At 52.5% G+C, this 18291-nt stretch overlaps 6 protein-coding genes across 6 annotated transcripts; 4 read left to right on the top strand and 2 right to left on the bottom strand.

Moving 5' to 3' along the window:
* Nucleotides 1–959: 959 nt before the first annotated feature.
* On the top strand, nucleotides 960–2194 carry LDX57_005900 (uncharacterized protein; the record flags this gene model as incomplete). The annotated part of the gene is made up of 2 exons (XM_046087586.1): nucleotides 960–2031; nucleotides 2148–2194. 2 exons carry the CDS (start codon nucleotides 960–962, stop codon nucleotides 2192–2194), a joined length of 1119 nt encoding a protein of 372 aa, XP_045943553.1.
* Nucleotides 2195–3227: 1033 nt separating this feature from the next.
* SCT1_2 (putative glycerol-3-phosphate acyltransferase Sct1) lies at nucleotides 3228–5631 on the top strand (the record flags this gene model as incomplete). The annotated part of the gene is made up of 4 exons (XM_046087587.1): nucleotides 3228–3398; nucleotides 3472–4069; nucleotides 4123–4391; nucleotides 4444–5631. 4 exons carry the CDS (start codon nucleotides 3228–3230, stop codon nucleotides 5629–5631), a joined length of 2226 nt encoding a protein of 741 aa, XP_045943554.1.
* Nucleotides 5632–6412: 781 nt separating this feature from the next.
* RER2 (undecaprenyl diphosphate synthase family protein) lies at nucleotides 6413–7805 on the top strand (the record flags this gene model as incomplete). Its single annotated transcript, XM_046087588.1, has 2 exons — nucleotides 6413–6637; nucleotides 6846–7805. The coding sequence occupies 2 exons, from the start codon at nucleotides 6413–6415 to the stop codon at nucleotides 7803–7805; spliced, it is 1185 nt and encodes a 394-aa protein (XP_045943555.1).
* A 377-nt stretch (nucleotides 7806–8182) lies between these two features.
* Nucleotides 8183–10053, top strand: lys9 (saccharopine dehydrogenase (NADP+, L-glutamate-forming); the record flags this gene model as incomplete). Its single annotated transcript, XM_046087589.1, has 6 exons — nucleotides 8183–8234; nucleotides 8377–8430; nucleotides 8597–8883; nucleotides 8944–8982; nucleotides 9052–9876; nucleotides 9958–10053. The coding sequence occupies 6 exons, from the start codon at nucleotides 8183–8185 to the stop codon at nucleotides 10051–10053; spliced, it is 1353 nt and encodes a 450-aa protein (XP_045943556.1).
* A 501-nt stretch (nucleotides 10054–10554) lies between these two features.
* On the bottom strand, nucleotides 10555–11819 carry AHA1 (AHA1 family protein; the record flags this gene model as incomplete). The annotated part of the gene is made up of 4 exons (XM_046087590.1): nucleotides 10555–10663; nucleotides 10721–11376; nucleotides 11458–11540; nucleotides 11597–11819. 4 exons carry the CDS (start codon nucleotides 11817–11819, stop codon nucleotides 10555–10557), a joined length of 1071 nt encoding a protein of 356 aa, XP_045943557.1.
* Nucleotides 11820–12673: 854 nt separating this feature from the next.
* LDX57_005905 (uncharacterized protein) lies at nucleotides 12674–17346 on the bottom strand (the record flags this gene model as incomplete). The annotated part of the gene is made up of 3 exons (XM_046087591.1): nucleotides 12674–16185; nucleotides 16250–16701; nucleotides 17165–17346. The coding sequence occupies 3 exons, from the start codon at nucleotides 17344–17346 to the stop codon at nucleotides 12674–12676; spliced, it is 4146 nt and encodes a 1381-aa protein (XP_045943558.1).
* Between the last annotated feature and the right edge of the window lie 945 nt (nucleotides 17347–18291).

Consider the following 18291-nt stretch of genomic DNA (forward strand, 5'->3'; position numbering starts at 1 on the left):
TCAAGGGGACGACCAATTTCAACGGCGGAGTCGGGAAAGGCCGAAGTTGGAAGACACCAAGAGGCTCGCTGAGACCCTTTGGATTTGAGTTGGCCGTATAGTTCGAATGCGATGATACAAAGCCCCAGTTTATCGGGGGTCAAGAATAAGGTGGGTTAGGAACCCAGGAGAAGACCAGCTAGTTAACCTAGTGGCGGAGCGAAGAGAGGCGAGATTGTCAGCACAACCGATAACAAGCAGGGGGCAGCAACGACGATTATTCACCACTTCACACTTAAGCACGTACAAAATGACAACAGCGGAATAATTTGGGTTCGGGTTTGAAAACAATGGTGATGGTTCCAGGGCGGATGAGAGAAGGAGTTGGGGTCACTTTTTTTTTTTTTTTTTTTTTTTTGCCCGCGGGGTTCAGGCGGGGACGAAAGGAGGAAGAAGAAAGAAAAAGAAAGCGGCCCAGACCTTCTCTCGACTGGCGGAACTAATGAGACATTCTGTTCTCCCTGCCATTTTCCTCCTGGATGCTTGCACATTTCAGCGACCTAATTATTAATAATCTTGTATTCACTTTCTCGTTTTCACCTGAATCTCTGGCTTCATTTTCTGCTCGTAGTGTGAGTACTATCTGTGTACAGTACAGTCTGTCTCTTTCTCTTCGTATACCTCTGATTGCCATTGTTTACCCGTCTTTCATCTTCCTTGTCACCCATTATGAATGCTGTTCCCTTTTTGTTTTCAGGCAACAAAGGACAAACAAGAAACCCATAACGCGGATAATAAAAGAATCTCATTCATCTGTACCTGCCCCTTGTTACCTTCTGTTGCTGTAACTGGCGATTCGTCGTATATAAACCGAGTAGCAACCCGCGGTTCTCATCGCCGGCAGCATTGTTTTCGCCCTTGTCCTAACCAGTTGACTACTTGAATCATCCGCTATATGTTATACTTTCCGTTTGGTCAAGATGACTTCAATCTTCAACCTTCCCCTTGAGATGCTTTGGCAATGTATGGATTATATGGATCCAACAGGTCTCAGTCGATTTGCGCGAACGTGCCAGGGTGCTCACCACTGTTCACGAGAGAAGTTGAGGCAGACAGCAAAAACATACGCTCTCCCATCCCAGGATGTCTATGATGAATATCTGACGAAGGAGCAGGATGGTAGATACTATGCACATATCTTTGGCGACCAAGAGAATCCTCCCCGGGAACCCATGGCCCAAACGATCATAGATGGGCGGGTTGATGCCCTGAAAGGATTCCTCGATGCCGGCGTAAGTCCCGATTCCTACACCATCAGTGGACATCGAATGCTCAGCGTGGCGATTATGCATGATCAAGTTGACTGCGCCAACCTTCTTCTGCAGTACCAGGCGAATCCTCGCCTACCAGACCTCACCGGCAACATCGACGTGGAATGCAGGGTACCGTTCTACCATGCGGCAGCCAGTTGCGGGATGGGAGGCGAGGTGATATACTCTTTGATTGAGGTCGGAGTCAAGATCCCCTCCATGAACGTCTTCCGCTTGATCCGAAATCGTCCCGATGCTCTAGATATCTTGTCCTATGCCGTTGAGTACGGGACGGATCTTGGGAGTCTTACTGGACGGGACGGATCGACAATACTGCACAATGCCATTTACGATTGGATGGAGTTCTATCCCTTCGTGCAGGAGGACGGGCGGCGAGTTTCCAAGCCCTTAGTAGGAGACCCTGAACTGATAGAATACATCGTGATCAACTATCCGGAGCTTATTGATGAACAGAACCTCATTGGCCAAACGGCTCTCCACAAAGCTTTGTGCTATACCAAAAACAACCCCGGGATTGCCGAGCAGTTGATCGAACTGGAATGTGCGGTTGGCATTCCGGACGGATGGGGTCGTCAGGAGTTACACTATGCAGTCCAGCAACTCCAGGGCGATGCCGAGATTGTGCGTGCTCTGTGTAGGAGGTCAGAGGTCGACGTCAACGCAATTGCCAACATCATTCCGTACGGGAGAGTGGAGCCTTTGCGAATGGCGGTTTATAATGGTAATTATGAAATGGCGAATGTATTGCTGGAAGATCCGCGGGTGTCTATCCATCAAGAATGCCTCGAGTTTGTAAAATCATTGGCAAACGGGGATTTGTGGACTCATGGGGAACAGACTTACAATCAAATCTCGAGGTTGGCGTACACATGTATGGCAAGTGATCAAATAAACATGACATTATCTTGAGATCCATCTTTCCGCAGAGCATCTTAGGTAGTAGTGTGTACACACGTTCAGGTGGTCATTGAGGGAGGGTAGTATTCAGACTGTGATATCGGGTACGCACTGATCTCGCAAGGTGATGCCCCAACACTCCACCGCCGACAACTTATCCTGCATATGTTGAACTGTTGAATGTATACTTCTTACCTGCCCTTGTAGGGATGTTTGCTCCAAAAAGCATGTCTGCCTGAGGATCGGTGATAAGGACTCGCGCTTAACTCCTTTGGGAAGCACCGGGGAATGGCTCTAGACTTCTCGGCCCTCGACGTTCGCCCTCTTCTTGACTCCTGCAAAACTCTTGACACAAAGCATCAAAACCTTCGTGGAGCTCTCGATTCAAATCCAGTCTCAACACTCACGCCAGATTCAACAGATCTTTGTGTATCATCCAAGCCACGTCGCTCCTTCCCTGCTTTTGGCCATGACGAGCTAAAACTAGATCATGATGATGTAACGCAGCCAACGGGCCCGATACGATCTCAATGGACGAAAGGGACACGCGATACCACGACGGACATTAGCGCGCCCGTCCGGCTCCTCTTCTTCCCCGCCCCAAAAAGTGCCCAGTCCATGACAGTAACGGCCCTTTGTCACATGGGCCAGCCGTTGGGATTTTCTTCTCTCTCGCATCGACCTTCCCTACTGTTGATTCGCAAGTCTTCGTTTGATATCGCAGGGAGTTTCCTCAAAACTCCTCGAAGACCGGTGGGTTGAACCATTCTAGCTCGACTAAGTCGAGTTTGCAGCCTAAGCTGCCCATGCGCCGCTTGGTTGTGTTGTGTCGACGCGTGCTTTTCACCCACTCTGTCGGAGGATAACGCCACTCAATCCCATCGCCTGCTCGGTCCTCTTCGTTGTCCCCCTCCCCCGCCCAGCCGCCATCCCATACTCTCCCCTCCCGTTGACTCTCCAGAAATTTGCGACCAAGTTGAAGTGAATCTGCGGGTAGTGTTAAGTCCCGCAAGCAATACCATGGCGAAGCAGCCGCACATTCCCCCCTTAATTGGGTGGCTGTATGACCTCGTCTTATGGACATTCTCGGTGCTTGTAGACCTTTTTTTCAGGGAGGTGCACCCGCGAGGGTCTTGGAAGATTCCTCGGAAGGACCCCATGATTATTGTCGCGGCCCCTCATGCCAATCAGGTATGATTCCCCTTAATCGCATCGCCTCCGCAGTCTTGAGCATTGTATATACTGACAAGGGGATCCACCGTAGTTCGTCGATTCGTTGATTCTTATGCGTGCGTTGCGCAGCGAAGCCCATCGCCGCATCTCATGGCTCATTGCGGAAAAATCATTTCGGCGCAAGTTTATCGGTCTACTAGCTAGAGGTATAGGCACAGTCCCCGTCGCCCGAGCAATGGACAACATGAAGGTCGGTACTGGAACGATCTATCTGCCGGATCCTGTGAATCAGCCAACCCTGGTGCGCGGCGTGGATACCAACTTCGAAGGACCCGGATTCGAAAAGGATGGCACAATCTCCCTACCTACTATCAACGGAACTTCACATAGTGGAACAATTGCGGAGATTCGAGGACCGGAGGAATTGGTCTTGAAGAAACCCTTCAAAGCTAGAGATCCCTTATACCAACTTACTGGGCGGAAGGACATTACGGACGACGGGCAGTTTACGGGAGATCCGTCAGGCAAAGATGTGGCTGGTTTCAGGGGCTCCAAGTTCAAGGTCTCTCCTCATGTCGATCAAACGGCAGTCTACGAGGCAGTATTCGCTCGGCTTAATTCTGGTGGCTGCGTTGGTATTTTCCCCGAAGGTGGTAGCCATGATCGCACTGAACTTCTTCCCTTGAAAGGTGGGCCCACCCCGTTAGTTCTGGCCTGTGGCATCTATTAACTTCCATATCAGCTGGTGTCGCTTTAATGGCTCTTGGAACGCTGGCGGATAACCCGGATTGTGGCCTGAAGATTGTGCCCTGTGGAATGAATTACTTTCACGCCCACAAGTTTCGTTCCCGCGCGGTCATTGAGTTCGGAACTCCATTCGAGGTTCCCAGAGAACTTGTCGAACAGTATAAACGCGGAGAAAGAAGAGAGTCGGTCGGTGCGCTGTTAGACACTATATACCAAAGCCTGGTCGCAGTGACGGTCACTGGCACTGACTACGAAACTCTTATGGTTAGTTATCCATGGCGTTTCTTGTATGACATGAGAACTGAGAAAAGTACAGGTTATCCAGGCTGCTCGCCGTCTTTACAACACAAAGGGCAAGAAACTTCCACTACCCATGGTTGTTGAGCTGAACCGACGTTTGGTCAAAGGGTATACGCATTTCAAAGATGACCCCCGTATTGTGCATTTGAGAAAGTCCATTGCGGATTACAATCGCCAACTGCGTCTTCTGGGTATCCGCGACCATCAAGTCGATTACGCCAAGTTTAGGTTCTTCCAAGTGATCTTCACATTGATTTCCCGCCTGGTCAAATTAGCCTTGCTTGCCATTGCAACGCTCCCCGGTCTGCTTCTGTTCGCCCCCGTTTTCATCGCCACGAAATTGATCTCCATCAAGAAATCAAAGGAGGCCTTGGCAGCCTCCACTGTCAAATTGCAGGGGCGAGATGTCATGGCGACGTGGAAGCTTCTGGTTGCTCTCGCCTTTGCACCAGCTCTTTATGCATTCTACACGGCGGCTTTCACCTTCTGGGCATACCACAACCGGATCCAAGGAATCGTACCAGACCGGATGCCACTGTGGCTGATCGTACCTATTGGCATGGTCCTATTCCCGACCATCACATTTGCGGCTCTTCGCATTGGAGAGGTTGGCATGGATATCTTGAAATCTCTTCGTCCACTGGTCTTATCGTTGAATCCATCCTCCGCCAACACCCTCGTTAAACTTCGACAACGACGTGCTGAGCTGGCTCAGCAAGTTACCGATGCCATCAATACTCTGGGTCCCGAATTATTCCCAGACTTTGACGCGGCGAGAATCGTGACGGATCCGTTCCGCGAAATCAACCGTAGGCCGGATGAAGAGCCACTTCCGATCCCTGAGATCCGACGAGTGAGTACTACGGAATACGGCGAGGGTTCGCCAACCCAAGAACCCCTTCCCCGCAATGAGTCGTTCCACAACCTGGCCAACATCGGCTTCTTCTCGACGCGACCCCCAAGTCGCAGTCGCAGTCGCAGTAGCTCTTTCGGAGGTCGGCCTGGCTCGTCTGGACAGCAACTGAAGCCGCTCAGCCAAGTTGTCACCAATGACGGCTTCGAAGAGGTGAGCATCAAGATCCGGGATGCCATGCGAGAGCGGGGAGAGCGACGGCGTCGGCAGAGTGAAGATAGTAGTAGTTGGGACATGGCGGGCTCGGGGCCCGGGACGCCGTCGGGGGATGAGAATCGGAAGAATATATAATATTAGTCCTAATCATAATTATGTTTTTGAGCTTATCGGGGAGCACCGAGCGTGATGTTTTGAGCCTTGAATTGATTGTCGTTGAAGAGCGGACGGTATTGGGCGTTGTATGCGTTGATAGTCGGATCGTGTGTGTGTATGGCGGCGTGGTTTTCCATTTGACTGCAGACCCCGAGTAGATCAAAGTTCAAGAGAGCAAGGCGAAATCAACGTGTTTCCTACGGATCTATGGAACTGGAATGCATGGAAAGGCGATGGTTGGGAAGGTGGAAAGCTTCCACGTGGACCCACCGAGAGTCTGGCTGTTACGTCGCCCTTCGCATCCTCGCCCATCTTTCTCTCTCTGTCACCGACTTGCTCGCTCTGTTGCTCGGCCTGCCTTCGCTCTTTTTTTTTTTTTTTTTTTTTAACTTCGGACTCCCTTTGCTATATCGCCTAGCTCCTTGGCCAGACTCCCGTTTCGCCTCCCTTCGCTGTCTGACCGGCCATCGTCGCCTTTGGTTCGCCAAAATTAGAAAATTTTCTGTCTTTTTTTACGTTTAGGGGTGAAACGGAGAACAGTGTAGCCTGATGGACACAGCCCTACCATCCAGGATCTCCGTCGTTTGCTGTCCCTAGTCGACTGGCCACTCTCCGAACCCACTCCATCTCAACCGCCCCGTCTCGCCTCCCCCGTTGCTCCGCATATCCTCTTCCTGACACCGCTTCCGTTCCGTCTCTCAGTATCGGTGACACCCTCTCAACTGCCAGTTGTCGCCGTCGCCCTCGTTTTTTGAACGCCATGTCGACGTCAATGCACTTGTCCCGTCTTCGGAAATGGGTCCTTGCATCTCCGCCAATCGAGTTCGCTCTATCCAGACTCCGAGAGTTGCTGGTTGGAGCACTCAAGCAAGGGCCAGTTCCACAACATATTGCTTTTGTGATGGATGGGAACCGAAGGTTTGCCCGAACACACGGGATCGAAACAGTCGAAGGACATAACCTGGGATTTGAGGCACTGGCCAGGGTGAGTCAAGCAATCCGTCTGTTTCTTGGGGGTCTTACTGCCACTCGTACTGCTCCGTGGCTTCTCTTGCATTTTTTCCATCCTGAGTGCGGTGTCGCGGGATATCCTGTTATTGACCAGCTACTGTCATTGCATCGGGGTCGCACAATAAACCCCGTTACGAATGCCCCATCCCTACGTTCAACTGCTGACGAAGTTCGCTCCGTAGATCCTCGAAGTTTGCTACCGAAGCGGAGTGAAAGTGGTCACGATCTATGCATTCAGCATTGAGAACTTTAAGCGATCGAAGTTCGAGGTGGACTCCTTGATGGAAATGGCTAGGGTGAAGCTTGCTCAGATGGCCCAACACGGTGAAATTCTGGATCGTTATGGCGCCAAGGTCCGCATCTTGGGTCGGTTGGACCTTCTCCGACCGGACGTACTCGCCGCGGTAAGCAAGGCGGTCGACATGACCGCTAACAACGGCGATCGAGTTCTCAACATTTGCTTTCCCTATACCTCTCGCGACGAGATCACCGGCGCCATTCGGGATACCGTCGCCGAATATAGCCAGCCGCTGGACTCGGCTCACGCGGCGTCCGCTGGATCGCGGACTCCCTTCTCGGAGACTCACATCGCCTTGAATATCAGAGCGCAGAATCATAAGACGGAGGAAAGCAGTAGTGATGTCGACTCCTCGTCGGAATCTTTGTCTCAGGGCGAGGACGGGCCGCCGAAATCAGATCGTTTGAACAAGGTCTACGAATCGGGCTCTTCCTTCTCGTCCTCGACCACCCTTCACCTCGGCGGCCACCAGGAGGCAGCGAACGGCAAGACTGCCGTCGTGAATGAGTCGGGTCGCTCTGTTTTCAAATCACCGGAAACCATCACGAGACAAACGTTATCAGAACATCTTTTCACGAAGGACACCCCCCCTCTCGATCTACTCATTCGTACATCCGGCGTCGAGCGCCTCAGCGATTTCATGCTTTGGCAGTGCCATGAAGATACGGAGATCGTTTTCCTCGATGTGTTGTGGCCTGAATTTGATCTGTGGCAATTCCTGCCGGTCATGTTAGGATGGCAACGGAGGATCTCGAAGTCGCGCAAGAATCCCGAGGCCGAGGGCAATTTTGACGGAGACTTGTCAGGATCTCCCGAGGAAGACGAGAAGGTCAAGGGGTTGTAGTTTCTATATACCTCGCATTCTACCAGCCGGAGTTTATTCTCAAGAGTTCTCATTGCTTTCTTTTTCCTTTTTTTACTTTTTCCTTTTTTTTCTTTTCTCTTCAAAGTGTCTTTCTTGGAGTTCGTTTGTTCTGGACATAACCATACGACCGATATCCCCCTCTCGTTCTTGTTGTACATAGCCTCTCTCATACATAGCCGCATTCTTCTAGATGGATAATTATATTCGCAGCGTCATGATTTGTCTGATTTGCCCTCCGATACCGCAGCCCCACGTGACCCCCCACCATCGTTGGGGTGTTGCTTTCTTGACTCACGCCCTCTTCTCTTTCTCTCCTCTCCTCTCAATCACATCATTTCTCCCCTTCAATCGTCACAATGCCTAACCAAGTCGCTGGTTCCAAGGTTCTGCTGCTGGGCTCGGGTTTCGGTATGCCGTCTTACTCTCTTTCTGACAGCCCTCGTTCCCCTAGGGCTTCCCCAGTCTCATGTTTCATCCGGAGCCCCGCATTCGGTGCCAGAGCTCCCTTTCTTCTTAGTCAATGACTGACCTTATTTGCGTCTGTTTGTAGTCACCAAGCCCACCGTCGAGGTTCTGAGCAAGGCCGACGTCCATGTCACTGTCGGTACGTTCAATTGATATCACAGCTCGGGATGGGATGATGTTGCTCCACCGCACGCACTCTACCGTTGCTGCCCCTCCATCACGCCAAAGAACCCCCAATGAAAGGGCTGGGCAAGGATTCGAGAGGCTCATGGTGGGCTAACACTTGCTCCTCTCGTCCATTGCAGCTTGCCGAACCCTTGAGAGTGCCCAGAAGCTCTCCGAGGGATTCAAGAACACCAAGGCCATTTCCCTTGACGTCAACGACCCTGCTGCCCTGGACAAGGCTCTTGAGCAGGTCGACCTGGTCATCTCGTTGATCCCCTACACTTTCCATGCCCTCGTGATCAAGTCCGCCATCCGCACCAAGAAGCATGTCGTCACGACGTCGTACGTCTCTCCCGCCATGATGGAGCTGGACGAGGAGTGCAAGAAGGCCGGTATCACCGTCATGAACGAGATCGGTCTCGACCCTGTATGACGCATCTCCATTGTTGATGTTTGCGACCTGATCGGTCTCTAATTGTCTGTCTAGGGTATTGATCACTTGTACGCCGTCAAGACCATCTCCGAGGTATGTTCCTAGTTCTAATTCCACCTGGCTTTCCAATCTGTCTGACTCGAGCTCTTTCTGGCATAAAAGGTCCACGCCGAGGGTGGTCAGATCACCTCTTTCCTCTCCTATTGCGGTGGCCTCCCCGCCCCCGAGTGCTCCGACAACCCGCTCGGCTACAAGTTCTCGTGGTCCAGCCGTGGTGTGCTCCTTGCGCTCCGCAACGCCGCCAAGTTCTACCGCAACGGCGAGGAATTCAGCGTGGCCGGCCCCGACCTCATGGCTACCGCCAAGCCCTACTACATCTACCCCGGATTCGCCTTCGTTGCGTACCCCAACCGGGACTCGACGCCCTTCCGTGAGCGCTACAACATCCCTGAGGCCCAGGACCTCGTCCGTGGTACCCTCCGCTACCAGGGATTCCCCGAGATGATCAAGGCCCTCGTCGACATCGGCTTCCTGTCCGACGAGCCCCGCGAGACGCTCAACTCCGCCATTCCTTGGAAGGAGGCTACCCAGCAGATTCTGGGCGCTCCCTCGTCCAGCGAGAAGGACCTGGAAGCGGCCATCTCGTCCAAGACCGCCTTCGCTACCAGTGAGGACCGCAACCGCATCATCTCCGGTCTGCGCTGGATCGGTATCTTCTCCGACGAGAAGGTCACCCCCCGCGGCAACCCCCTCGACACCCTCTGCGCCACGCTCGAGAAGAAGATGCAGTACGCCCCCGAGGAGCGCGACATGGTCATGCTCCAGCACAAGTTCGGCATCAAGCACAAGGACGGCACCCAGGAGACTCGTACCAGCACCATGTGCGAGTACGGCGTTCCCGGCGGCTACTCCGCCATGGCCAAGACCGTTGGTGTCCCCTGCGGTGTTGCCGTGAAGTTGGTTCTTGACGGCACCATCAGCGAGAAGGTATGTCCCTCCCCTACTTGCCCATCCCTAGTGAAAAGAAGAGAAAACAGTTTTGGCTAACGCTCTCAACCAAAACAATAGGGTGTCCTTGCTCCCATGACCTGGGACATCTGCGCTCCTATCCTGAAGACCCTCAAGGAGGACTACAACATCGAGATGATCGAGAAGACTCTGTAAATTGATCTCTCTACCTACCTCGATGGCGGGTCTTCACGATTAAGGAAAAGTAAAATGATATTTATGTAACGATTTACTCTATCTATCTATTATTAGAAGGAACTGTCCATGGATTAGAATCACGTGTCCTCGACGTAGAATAGACGGTGTTCATACACTTGACATCAAAGGCCTTGTATCACTTAAACCTCTATCCAAAATCTACTATGTTACTGTTCTTGAATATGAAATTTATTTTTATATTGGTTCTAATCGTGTGACCTTCTTCTATCGTGCAATCGTCGAAACCATACCCTCATAAGCGCCAAAAGAAAAATACGAGCCAAACAGACTCAACCTGCGAGGAGTGTATATGTACGAAAAACGTCCATCCGAAGACTGGTCATTGAGAAAATATATCAAGTTCGTCTAAAGTCCGGCCTTTGAACAGATGGACGAGTTGTGACGCATATCGAATTCCAAGGTGCTTCCACATCCCAAAACCGTGGCATTGTGGAATCATCAGATTTCCAAAAATTTGCGCACTTTATCAGAGAATAGTGCCAAACCTACACCGAGAACAAGTACAACAAAAGAAATCAGCAGCTGTCTCCGAGAAAGCAAGCGCGATCTGGCAGCAAGAATGGTAAGGAAGCAAATTGGCCAGTAAACAGGGGAGAGCACATACCCAAAAGTCTGTTTGATGCTGCGGACGTAGTACATCTCCCAGTTCTGCTTGGTGACGTCCTCCTGGCCGACGGGGACGCCGGTCCAAGTCACGCGCATCTGGGTAACGCCATCGGCGTTGTTCTGGTCGAACTTGATTTCAAGGGTGCTGAAATGTCCCTCGGGCCACTGGGCCAGGCGCCACTTCTGCTCAATCAAAGCGGGGGCCTCCAGCTTAGAGAATTCTCCGTTGACGTTGCCATCAAAGATAGAGAATTTCCCTCCCACCTTGGCACCATCGAACTGACGAGGGGGGCCACGGGTGAAAGCGGCAATGCGCTGAGGGTCGGTGAAGGTGTTGTACAGCTCCTCCGCAGTGGTACGGAACTCATCCGAAGCAGTGACGGTAGTAGTGTTCACGGAGACTTTATTGGTAGTGGTGGTGGTGGTGGGCTTGGGAGCAGGGGCCTGTTTCGACGTCTGAGGGTGGTAGGTAGGGGCAGCAAAGCCACTGGAAGGGTTGACTCCAGGGGCATGCTGAAGATCCTTGCCGTGCTCGGCGATCAAGGCCGGTGCAAGCTGGACCAGCTGCTGTCTCAGCTGCGGCACAACCTTGGAGCGAACGAGGTCTTTCACGGGCTGCTTGGAAGAGGATTCCGAATGGATATCGATTTCAAACTATGTATTACCGGCGTCTACAGTCAGTCACCCTATACCCAACGACAAAGCACTGAGAGGGGACATTATAAGGGAACATACAACGTACTCATCTTCCTCTGTGTCGTGGGCTACCTCGGGGATCGTGATGGTGCCGCTAACAGACTCCTCGTCCTTGGTCTTACCTGTCAAAAGGATTTAGTTGTGCCCCAGAAGGATGAAGCACTCATTATTCACGAACCTTCATACTCGAGTCGGACCTTGACGTCGAACAAGGTGATGACCTTGTTCTTTCGCTGGCTGACATCTACGTCGCCATCAACGGTCAGTACATTGGAGATCTTGGCAGTGACACCATCTTCCTCGGCAGAGATCGAGCAAAGGTTCTTGGTCAGGTATTCCTTGGCCCAGCCGGAGGCATCCTTATTGACCCAGTGCCAGTTGTTGGGGTTGTGGAGAACCATGATGATATTGCTGGTATTATAATTGTTTATTTGAAAAAAATAATCTTGCTAATTGTTCTTGCTGTAAGAGGTGTTGTACTCTAATGCAGACAACGGCACGTATTATCTCCGGGATTCTGTAAGAAATGCTGCACAACGCAGATTCTTTTCTTTTCAATGAAAGTTCTGTCAAGCGGAGATCCCAGTCAGCGTTGAATCACCAGATAAAGTGGGTATAAAACATGATTATTGTGACATATTTCTCAGGATCTCGGGTAGCGTTCCCGGACCGCAGCTACTCAGCAACGAAGCAAGATTTTTTCAAACCAAGCTCCTTTCTGACTGGTGCCAGCTATGTGATCTCATCATCAAGGGTGGAGGTACATCCCATCTGCAAGGCAGTGGAATGAAGCCAATTGGTACCAAGCAAGTGTGCGAGGAAACCAAAAAGGAGGGGTGGTGTGAGAGACAGGGGAAAAGAATTACTCACAGTTTGAAGAGCAAGTTTCAAGCACTGGAAGGCTGCAAAAATAGATCAATCCGGGATCCAATGGAAGAAGGGAGATGTTCAAGGGTACGAGGGAAGTACCGTGGCGAAGAGGGGGGTTTGTTAGTTAAATAGCATCGCGTGTTGGAGAGGGAAAGAAGACGGAAGAAAGAGCGAAAAGCGAGACTAAAGAAAAGGAAACCTCTAGAAGGTGGGTCACGTGGCATTGCTGACTAAGGGTATCTTGCAGAGCATCGCCTGTTGAGTGAAGAGAAGACTCGCTTCGGTTCTCCACCACAGCAGCGGCTCGGAAAACAGAACAAAAATCATAGAAAAGAAATGTAAAAAGACAAACAAGTCATCAAAAAGGCCATGTCATTTCGGCCCGTCATGCCTCTTCCAACCGCTCCAGATCTTCCCACCCATTCTCCTCCATCAGTTGCTCCTTAGCACGTTCCCGGAGGCCCTGAATGGCACTTCCTAAAGCCTCGGTCCACTGTCCTTCCACCGTAGCCACTTTATCCTTGAGGTCGTTGGTCAAGGCCCGCTCTTCATCTGCGCGGGAGTTTTGCATCTCCCGCCGCACGGAGTCTTCGGATTCGCCTTGCCGAATTCGCTGTGCCTCCATAAGCTTGCAGTTGGCTTTCATAACCGCGGATTTCACCTCGTGCAAGAGGCAGAAAAGGTTAATCTGCGATTCAATGTATTGGTAGCTGGATTTCTCAGCATGTGAGATGAGTGTGTACAGATACTGTAGTGGATGGCGGTGATAACTTGGATTCTCTTCGTATTCGTTGGCCGGGATCTGGATCTGAAAGCCATCGAGATCTTCGGGAACTTGTTGAACCAAGGTGAGAAGCGACGGTGCAATATCCCAGAAGGCAGAGAGCTGCAGCTCTACTCCCCGAGCCGCGTTCTCTTCGGTCACGGCCAAGAAAGACTCAAGGCGGGCCAATGCAGCTGCTTCGTAATTGACCCGCCTGTCCTGAGCGTCCTTGTTAAAGAAGGCATTGGTCTCGCGCACCTTCTCCTCGTTAAGCTTCTGCTTGTAAGGTAGTAGGACCACGACTTTGTATTTCTCGTCCCGATCGCTAACCAAATCGTACATCTCCCGGTGCAAGTGCTCCCGCGCCTCGAACAGCCATTTCAACTGCGTCAGCTTCTCCAATAGTTCCGGCTTCTCGTCGCCTTCCTCCTGGGTCTGGTCAGGGGTTTCATGCTGCGCGTCGTCAAACATCTTGCTGCGTAGTTCGTTGATGCACGTGGTAGCTTTGGTAATTCGATCATTTAGAATCGCATGCATAGGTTTGAGTACGGTATTTTGATAAGCATCCAGCTCTTGTTTTGCCAGATCCCGCTCGTGTTTATTTTCTTCCTCAAGCAGAGCAGCCTCAGCCTCTGCAGCTTCCGCGAAGGTGATGCTCCCTTGTTGAATCTGGCTCTGAATATTGGCTTTGAATTGTCGACGACCTTCCTGAATTCGTTCCTTATGTGCCTGCGACAGGGTTTCGACTTCTGCGTTATGCCGTTGCCTAGTGGTCTTGATATCGGAGAGATCGCTGATCGACCGGACTAGTGTACGGTATGCAACCAAGTCCGGATGACTGTTATTTACAGCCGGGTGATGGCGGGGATAAGGAGGCGGCAAGGTGATCAACCTCGAGACATCCATTTTTTGCATCTCCCTAGGATTACTGTGACCGGCGGTGCTAGAATACTCCGAGGGCGCGAAATCCTCATGCCACCCGACCTTCTCAGGCGGATATTCTTCAGGGCCATAGGCGCCAAATTGGTCTGCGGACTCGAAAGCATCGCTCGAGTTGCTTGCTTCGACAGAATTCCGCCCCTGCGGCCATTGCAAAGACTCGCGGGGCAGGCCCATATACTTTGACTCTCGTTTGGACCGCTGAATCCTTCGCTCGCCACCCTCGCTGCTGGATTTGGACTCCCACCAGCGGCTTGGTGCGCGACCCCGGGAGCTCATCTCGTCATTGCTCATACTGAGACTCGCTATCGGCGACAGGCAGGGTTTGTAGTTACTCCACCAGGCAGACTCCGGACGAGACTGCTGGGGAATATCTAGTCTCGGGGCTCCTCTGGATGGCCGCCGAGACAGTGAAGGAGGAACCATTGGCTGAGGAAGTGGAGCAGGCTTGGGTGGAAGCTCAAAGAGCTTCCGACGTACCCCGTCCAAGTCCAGCGGATTTGAACCCCAAATCTTAGAGTACCTTTCTCGCCGAATTTGGGATTCCGCAATGATGAAATCGGTGAAAATCCTCAAAGCTTCCGCTTCATCCACGGCGCCAGCCTCCTTCTCGACAAACTCTTTATGTCTTTGGATTGCTTCTTTCATAAAGGTTGCATCTTGGTTCACAACAGAATTCAACGAGGGTCCCTGCTGCATCGGAACACGCCGGGGAGACAGTGTTGAGACAGACTGCAGATGATCGTTGGGCAAATGCAAGATGTGCGAGACCGGACGACCTTCTCGAGATTCAGACCGAGACGGTGGTTGGACCTCCTGGGTGGATTGCAACGGAGGTGTTGGGAGAGCTTTCGGTGGTAATGCCGGGGAAGTCCCCTTAGGGAATGTAGACGGCTTGTCTCCGTCAGGCGAGAACGGCGGGGTCTGCGCATAAACCCGAGATGGTCCTTGAGGGCTTGGTTCGGCTCGAGGAGTCGAGAACGAGGAACGATTGGAAAAAAGCCCGGTTGAGGAGGCTCTGGAGCGCGAAGTGGGTTGTTGGCCATCAGACCCGACGCTGTGATTGCTGCGCGGCGTGGCTCGTGTAGTAGCCGGTTGTCGAGCGTCCTCAGGAGCAACGTTGACGTCGTCCAGGACTAGGTTGGACGGCTTGACTTGCTCCAAGGCATCAGCCCAAGGATTACTACTCATGGATACGGCACTGAAGTCGTCCATGACCTGACTCTGCCTATTCCGACGCTCAACTCGCCTCTCTCTAATACCCTTCGTGCTCGTATCTCGAATGGCTGGGCTGCGGAAGAGGCCGCTTGTCGAAGAGTTCTGAGGATGGGCGGAGATCCCCGATCCAGTCCCGCTAGATTCAGGATGGTGGGCAGGAACGTCTGTTGTATTGATATGCAAAGGTGCTTTGCCCCTCTGTCGAGCCTCCGCAGACCCTTCCTCCACCCAGTCAGCGGGGGTGGGTGGGACAGTGTCCAGGCCGGTCCCCAGGACTGGGGGAGGCCGAGTTCTCGTCCTAACTGCAGACTGCGAGTGGCGTAACGAGGAGGAGGCATCAGACAAGCCACTAACGCTTTGTGATCTCGTGGAGGAAGGGGGAGGACCTGGAGGAGGTGGCGGAAGGGGCATTCCTGGCTCCCATCCACCTTCCTGCGGCGAACGACTTCGGGACTGACTCGTAGCCCTCGAAGTGCTCGCACTACCTACAATGGGGCCCGCCGAGACAGCGCGTCGGGAGGCTGGCGGCCGAGACATGTCACCGTACTGAGCAGTAGCTACCATGTGGCCATTGTGGGCACTTGGGAGTGACGACTGTACACTCGCCGGGGAAGCCGTCACATACCCCCTAGAGCTCGAAGCGAACGAGGGTTGCTCTCGGTATACTTCGGTCCTGTTTTGCGAGGAAGACCGGGAGCTTGGGATTCCTTGGGGCAAAGGAGGAGGCGGAGGCAACGAAACTTGCCGAGTCAGACCGGCGTCGCCTACCACGGACAGTGGACGAGTACGAGGGAGAGTTTGCTGCCGATATTCCACGGGTGTCTCGGCACCATGGTGCACCTGACCATTATAAGTAGAGACGGCGCCAGGCGAGGCAGAGCCGGCTCGTATGGCGGGGGCAGCGTTCACATGGTCTCGATGTTGCTGTTGCTGACTAGGTGGTGAATAAGGAGGCGGGGGCGGCGAGAGGGACAAATCTTTGGAATACTCTAGTTAGCACTTTGTTTCTGCGTCCTAGACACCTGCCGAAGGCGATCGAACCTGAGTGCGGTCCCGTTGGTCTGTGGTGCGACGCTACACGAAGCATGTTGCTCGGCTGCGTATACGAAGACTGCGCTGCATGCATGTGAGCCCCATTCACCGGACCCCAATCCTGTGGATTGTACGGGACAGTATACTGCCTCGACGCCATAGAGGAAGATGCGGCAGGGAATCCCCCGGGGGTTGTCACGGCAGGGGACTGGCTTTGCGTGAAAGGGCTGGACAGAGAGGTCGTCGAGAGCGGCGTTGATGCGTAACCGGCACCCAGGGCGACTCCAAGTCCTTGGAACTGTTGACCACTCAAAGCTGTTGTTAACGGAGGGGGCTGTACGGCATGATCTCGACGACTAGGGGAAGGTTGATTGCTGGAGCCAGCATGGGGAGTCGGCCAGCCGTTGCGAGGATAAGCACTGGACGGCGGCTCGTCGCCAGCATTACTTGGAGACCACCAGCTATGATGCACAGCCCGCGATCAGCACGATGAGGTTCTCACAAGCAAAGTTCTCGTGGCAAAGAATGGCAAAGGGACAATAGCGGGTAAGAGGGGCTCGCGCACCTATTCATACTGCCGCAAAAGATTAGGAGCCAACCGGACGTGAAGCCATGGCTACCGACCGCGCGTAGAAGTGGAAATGGGATCGAGAGCAATCACAATGACCCCGAGCCTACCAGACGCGACAACAGAGGGGCAAGTGAGAGAGGGAATACGAATTTCTATTCTTTGCAACAGCTTTGCGGGCCCACGACGCACGATGGCGGCTTGCATGTCTCCAAAAGGAATCGGCCGTTCGACGGGCATAACTCGTTGTGGATCCACCAGCGGTGGCCATGGGATAAAAATAAAACACCAAGACACCGTCGGGCTGGATGAGAAGGAGACGTCGGCGAGGGTCTGCAGAAGTGCAGAGTTGGGACGGGGTGAAATGCAGGCCAGCGACCTTCATCACGGCCGGCGTCTTGTTGGGGCCGCCGCCGCCGCATTTGCGCGCCGTGACAGGCTGCCACCCCGGTCGCCAGCAGCGAACCAGAGCGCTCGTCACACTCCAACGCGACCAGTCTTGCCCGGTTGCATCGCTGGAAGTCTGAAAGATAATCATGGACGCTAACGGAGTCGACTAGGGGGCCATTTCCCGCGGGGTCTCGTCGTCTGATTGGGAGAATTCATCTGCCACAGGCGCCTACACGGGGGAATACAATCGGCGTCAACCAACGAGAAGAGGTCCAGATCAATCGTGTTGCTATTTTGAGGTCTTTGGATTTCATTCTTATAAGCTCGCACTAGTAACTGCATATTTTCTAGATCGTCCTGCCGTCAGAGGGTGGTGTCACCCGGCGGTCATCGTTGAACGATCTACCACCATCTGTCTCAACATCCATTTCCTGTATCACTGGAGTCATATTAGCACGGCTCCGATGATTGTCATATCGTTTGTAAAGACAAAAACAAACAAGTCGAACTGCCATTTCAGATAAGTGCCCTGTCACAGGCAGTGGTCATCAAGGTATATATTTATGTTGACCGTCGTGATTAAATAAAAGTAAATCATCATTGAATGACATGGCAGAACGAACAAAACACAAAAAAGAAGAATCAAGAACTCACATTAGTGAAAGGTCAAAGGACCCTGCCTAAAGACAGGGCCCTCTGCTCTACATGAGTGGGAGCATCCCAGCTACTGTACAAATCAATCAGCATCGAGCACTTATTCCAGATTCAACAAGTGAACGGGCATGTATGATTGATCAGTCATGACAGTTCTCGTCTTAATCGGCAGAGCCGACTTGGACATATGCTTGTCTTTGTAGTGTGATGTCAAATCATCATGGTGTGGTCGATGGGCAGAAGGAACGAGAGCGGAGAGCCTACATACAGGAATCTCCGACCGAGACAGTCGATGGGGTTGTCTCTAACCAAGTCCTAGCAACGCTTCGTCATGTTAGCAAAATTCCTTAAATTCTCAACAATGCGATTTTGCTCAAAATGCGAGTCAGATTTGCATGAATGGTAAAAAAAAAGATGGTGTCAGCATCGATAACTCGAA

Source organism: Aspergillus melleus (assembly GCF_016097325.1).
Source record: "Aspergillus melleus strain CBS 546.65 chromosome Unknown contig3, whole genome shotgun sequence".
In the NCBI taxonomy this organism is placed as follows: domain Eukaryota; kingdom Fungi; phylum Ascomycota; class Eurotiomycetes; order Eurotiales; family Aspergillaceae; genus Aspergillus; species Aspergillus melleus.